The sequence below is a fragment of the Varroa jacobsoni genome, unplaced genomic scaffold (genome assembly GCF_002532875.2).
Source record: "Varroa jacobsoni isolate VJ856 unplaced genomic scaffold, vjacob_1.0 scaffold_72, whole genome shotgun sequence".
Lineage (NCBI taxonomy): Eukaryota > Metazoa > Arthropoda > Arachnida > Mesostigmata > Varroidae > Varroa > Varroa jacobsoni.
In genome coordinates, this window is record NW_019212974.1 from 100,631 (window position 1) to 106,630 (window position 6,000).

Genomic DNA, 6,000 nt, shown 5'->3' on the forward strand with positions numbered 1-6,000 from the left:
GCAGCCACATGCAAAATTATATGAGCAGTCTTCTTATTAAACGATCCGCTTTATAGACGGTTCTAAATAGCTGTTCTGATAAAGTATATGTACATTCTGTCATTTTACCGTAACTTCGGGAGGGGGGCCATCGGCAGCCATATAGAAATCTACATCTAATGTCGAAGTTTCCCTAATGAGTCAATTGATTTACTGAAAGCAGCAGGTCTTTCGCAAGAACGGCCTCGGCTATTCTTTATTGCCTCTTCTTTAATACACCTTTTTGTACCTAACTGATGCGTTAGTTGCTGCGCAGTAACAGCCGTACAACTACTATCCTTAAATAGCTTTGTTAAAGATGGAAACCGGTGATTCCCACTTAAAACAAGATAATGTGTGAAAGTCGAATCCATTACAGAGCCGAGATATTGTGTCCAAAACAAGGTCTGTACCTTCAAATAGCAATTCAGATAAACTAATTGTGACGGAATTTTACTTGCAGTTTATATCATCTAGGGAAAACAATGTTGCGGACAATATGTATATTGATCCAAAATAATGCCTCTGCTTCTATGAATAGTATCAATTCTAAATAAGGCACTTATTTCTTGCTTCAAGAAAAACCTTCAAGGCCTCGGCTTTCCTATTCAGAAAGTTATTCTCTAGAAACATGACCGCTGACCATTTGGAAAATGGCGTTCTAGGTCAGATTATTAGATATTCCATCGATGCCCTTCCGCGAGATACAAAAATTCAGTTGAATCTAAAAAGATATATTGGCGATTATTAAAAGTGCGGATATAATGCACACTCTTCACGAAGGACCACTTCTTGGGGCCAAATTGTGTAGATCAGACCGACTGATCGTGCCACAAAAAAATAGCAGGCATGCTAACAGAAAAGCAACATGATTTCCCGCTAGCCCTTTCGCTCTGCTATATCATCTCGAAAGTACTGTAGTATCCCATAAGGTCACAAGTTCACATACTGAATTTCATTTTCATGATTTGATTGAATTTGAGAGTTGTTCCTAATGATTAGCAAAGAACAAGTATATTTCCAAGCATTTTTCACATCTGCTGTGCTATGGGCAATATCCAAAAAATACATCGAACATTAATATCTAATTTTTTTTTTTTATAAATAATAGTATCCTCCAACGTGTATAATAACTTTTGTATGTTTTCAGTATAAATATAATAATATTCGGCTATTGCTACAGCGATATCGGTTTTCATAAGACTAGGTAAACTGGATCAAAGTTCATAGTGAGTATGGACTTCTAGTGGAATTAATTCTCTCAGCTTTATATAACGGTGGAATTGCTGGATCCACGGCTGATAGTTAGAACATTTGTTATTACCGAAGTTTTTCGGTATTCTAATTAGTACCACGACCGGTAAGCGTTTGTGTCAATATACACAAAGCATTAGCTATCGTGTGAGCAGGTTTGAGAGCAGCGTACCACAGCAGACGAAATTCGCATTTCTAACGTTTTTTTTGGCCATTAAGCGGTGCCAAAACAGGCCGGTGCCTGTAGACTCTGCCATTTCATTGGCTCTGAGTTTGCCGCCCTGGTTGCCCAATTACGCCGTTCGTAAGCCTAGAACAGTCTAATTCGCGGGGAGCCCTTTCCGATTTGATAAGGCCGTAAACAAGGCCGCTCGATTCATCGCTCGACTTCTTTGACGGTCCTGCAAGACTGGCTTTATAAAAACAGGGTCTTCGCATAAAATTGGTGAAAGCTAGGTGTTTCGATTTTATGTTTAGAGCTGAGTCAATACTGCCTGAGATGGTTGACCCTTAGCACGAGACAGACGTGTCTGTATCCATACTTCGCTCACAGTAAGCGTAATAAGCAGACAGGTTACTATTTCGAATTTACTATTCGAATTGATGCGCTGCGAAGTTAAAGTCCGCAACTTTCCTTCAGATGCCTGTTGCATTGCTAATATATCCGTAGAACTCCTGCTCATTTTCCTATTCAGGTACATATGTTCCTTCAGTACGCGCACTTTAACGATTCTCGGCGAGTAGCGTAGGTCAACACATTGGCGACCTAACTTAAGAACTTCTTCTAAAATACGATTTTTGCAAAAAATCCCTGCGAGCTTAGAAAGTATCGTCGAGTAGTGTCTTTGTGTCTTAATTCTATGAATTGTCAAAGTAATATATACTCGAGCTGTGAAATTTTAGAAGAATGTTTAGAATTTAATCGATTCGTCTGCAATCTCTGTATTGGCACGAAGGCTATTGAAGACGTTTCGATCGGTTCGACTTTGCAAAGTTTCAGCTCGTTCTACATTTACTTCTTATATAACATTTTTTGGACCAATTCTGCCCAACCGGAGACAGTACTGTGTCTCCGTTCACACTGCAAACTGGGCATCAAACAAAAAATGTCTGCATTTCAGAACGAATTTACAAATGATTTTCAGCGTAACACTGCAGAGATAATATTAAATGATACACTTTCGACAGGTATCACTCCTCAGGTCGAGCTGCAAAAAGCTTCGACTGAACGCCGCATTTTGTCACGGTACGCAATCCCACTATCTTCATTTCACCAGTCGACGTTGCTTTGCTTAACAGCCGATTCAATTCCTTTTCGCTTTGAGTTTCCTGGGGACGCGCCTGTCTCAATGGTTATGCAGCGGACCACCCCTGACTCCGGCGACACTTGCGGGGTTCGCTACTACATTCGCTGTTACTCCTGTTTGGACATCGACGAACAACAGACTACGATCAGTTTGCTTAACTTTCCCATCAAAAAGGTAATTTCCCAATTTACCTCAGTTCCAACTGGTCTTCGCGTGCTCAAGCCATTCATATCTATAAGCGGTATAAACTAAACTCCCAGCGTGAGAATCGCCTGTATAAGAAAAGGTTACTCTCTATCCATTGTTGTTAAAAGCTGGTGAAAGGTAGCAATTGTAGAACGTTTTTTTAAATTTGTTCTTCGAGGGGTAACTTTTTAACCAGCTCAGGGACCGCTGCAGTAGAAGTAGATAAAAATACCGCCGATCGAAAAGTCAGGTGTGAGATTTCACTCATTGAAGTCCTAACTATAAAATGAAAAATTACAGTGAATAGCTTAGTTTATCGTCACATTTCCTTTAGTGTATTCCGAATGGATATGAAATTATCCATAGCAGTGTTTCAATTCAAATCTTCCCGCGCAACTCTTCATGTCACGCGTTAGTAAATATGCTATAAGAATCATCGTCTAGGATTACATACGATATAGGAAACCTTGAATACATTGTATTAGCGTTTAACTGTTTTTTGGGGCGCATTAATCAGGTAATAGATAATCTGTTTTTTTCGAACCTTCCACATACAGGTAGAAGCGTGGGTTTAATACCATATCTACATTGTTAATGGTGTTGCTCTTCGATATAGTTGCTTCTAATATGCGTGTCCATTCCTATACGTCACGTACTTCTACAGAAAAAAACCTTTGACCAACTATTAGCGCTATGCATGTTTTTTTCTAGCAACAATGAATGAAAGTGATAGATCTATGTTTGTCGTTCACGAATATCGTTTCCCTCATTTGCAGTGGCCACATGCACTTCGTGTTCTAGAAATCGTATACAGTATCTGAGACAAAGTAGAATGCCGCGACGATGAAGACTACAGTTACTTTAATTCTGCTTTCTCTTATCGGCCATCATACAAACAGGTGCAGTATGTATCGCTGGCGCGAAATCTTCTCGACAACAATGACAGCCCCGTGTATCCAAAAGGGACGATTTTTAAAGAGTTTCCACTTAATGGTGGCAGCCTGTCGCTTGAAGCAACTCTCAATAAAGCGGTACGTGTCAGCGATTGACGTATTAATACCACCCGCACATCAGCTACGCCAGTAACGAGAATAGAAGCAAGATTTACCTGCTCGACTCTCAAAACGAATATTGAAAACTTATCTTGCTGGTCAGATGCCATGTTATTATAATCAAATCCCACATTTTTTAGTTGTACCTGCATGGCGAAGAGATTCGTGTGAAGATTCATCTGTCGAACTCATCGCATAAAACGATCAAGCATGTTAAGGTCTCGGTGCTGCAGGTGGCTGATATCTGTCTGTTCTCCACTGGTAAATGGAAGGTGTGCGTGGCTACGACAAACAATAGGTAATCTGTCTCGGTTCTAACTGTAAATAACTTCACCGCTATATTTCATAGATCTACCTGATTAACCGATTGCCCTTCTCTCGTAATGGAATCTATAGCGACTAGCATTGCCTATATTTCGTCTGCAGCTTATTTACGTTATCGTTACATTTTCTAACTAGTCTATAAGTCGTTTTACCAAGATCCGGTTGATTCCGTTTTTCTTGGCATATATTCACTATGGAATATTATTAAAAACCTATGAATGCAATTCTGATGTGTGAAGAAGCCGCTGTGCTTATACTTTAAATTACGTTTGCTTTACGTAACTCGTTACCAATCGATATACTTTGTTCATAAGGCAGGTAAAGCGTGTCTTGAATTTGGCAAACCAAAGCGCATCTATTTGACGACACGGGACGAGTTTACGTTACACTTCATTATATAGTTTCGCTGTGTTAAGACCGATCTTTATTTGTAGTAATCAATCATTTTGTCAACATAATGGTTCGAATGCGCCTAGTTGTGCCTTAACGGGCAAAAAAGACTTTCTCATTCAACGAGAACGTTCACGTTCGCCCATTGGACACATTACTATATATGTAATAATACGTTATCTTCATTATGACAGCTTATTTCTGTGATTCTCAATAACCGCAAGATATTGCCTACTGTTTCCATCCGATTTCATTATTACGATCGTGTTAGATGCCACTCTGCTAAACAAACGGCTGTTTTTGTCGAAGCAGTATAATTCTGGCTAGTATCTGCATAAGACTTCCTCGATAACAATTTCCTTCTCTTAATGGCTTGGACATCATAAAAGTGCTATGCGAGAAAAGCTAGTCAGGCCATGAGGAAACTGAATGGCCTGGCATAGAAGTGGTACTTCTTGTTGCTGAGCGTCCTTTTAGTGGCTGAGTGGCATGACATGAACTGGTTTTTGCCAGCGTCCCCTAAAGATTATGACGCTGTTCGCCATTAGCATAATCCTTTGCTGTGGCCAGTCCTTTATAGCGTTTGGCGTCCTGTTGCACGTATGTGTGTGCCAGGACAGACTGCAAAAAAGCGAGGTAACCCTGAAAAAGGCCTGGGGCCAAGTTGACTGTTGCTCGTTCGAAATAGTAAAAGCGCGTAACAGGAAAACAAACCGAGAGAACAGAAACGAAAAAAAAACAACGCCAACATCTTCCCTTGTTAATAAGCAATCTCGATTAGACAGAAAAAGAGGTCGGGTTATGTCTTAACTGGAATAAACACAAGTTCATTTAGCAAATATATGTATTTCTAGATGACATATTACATAGCAGGTGTTAATGTTAAATGTAAAAAAAGGAATACATCTATTTATAAACGCTATGCTTTGCAAGTTCTACAGAGAGAAACTGGGTTAGCAGCGTCGTCGGTGGTGTAGTTTTCACTTCGTGTACGGAATAAACAGCAGAGAAAGATATATGATGTTATAGGACTAAAGCTGGTGCCAGCTTTAGAAGAACTATTCTCGTATACAATTTCAAATCGTTACTATAGCGAAGGTAAATTCTGAATAGTACGCTCCTTTACAATTCAACAACTAAGTACAACAAGGTTTTTTTTTTAATTTTATAAACATTTTGACTAGCTCTCTATACAGCTTCTGTCACTATTTATTACTTACTCGACTGAGGTTGATATTATGACTTGTATTCTTTCTTAATAATGCATATGTTTTCATGTTTTTGTTATTGAAAAGAAATGACTGTCCTATTAATTCGGGCAATTCGATCGAGCAGGAAGTTGTCCTTGTTCCAAAGCTTGGGGACAATAAACATAAGTACGGCGTTTTTGTGCAAAGTCGTTCAGGTCCTGAACCAGATTGTCTCGCCTCATCCACCGTGTGAGTATTATATTTATTCAATAATAATTA

General features: G+C 39.4%; 1 protein-coding gene across 3 annotated transcripts in view; it reads left to right on the forward strand.

Moving 5' to 3' along the window:
• LOC111262516 (phosrestin-2) overlaps positions 1-6,000 on the forward strand; it is a 40,733-nt gene that overhangs the window by 28,851 nt on the left and 5,882 nt on the right. For all 3 annotated transcript variants that reach the window (XR_015311995.1, XM_022836826.2, XM_022836835.2), the window contains exons 5-8: positions 2,461-2,753; positions 3,665-3,796; positions 3,958-4,115; positions 5,827-5,970. Coding sequence is in view for 2 of the 3 variants with exons in the window: in XM_022836826.2 (XP_022692561.1) it covers positions 2,461-2,753; positions 3,665-3,796; positions 3,958-4,115; positions 5,827-5,970 (727 nt within the window). In the remaining variant the exon portion in view is untranslated. The remainder of the gene's footprint in view (positions 1-2,460; positions 2,754-3,664; positions 3,797-3,957; positions 4,116-5,826; positions 5,971-6,000) is intronic.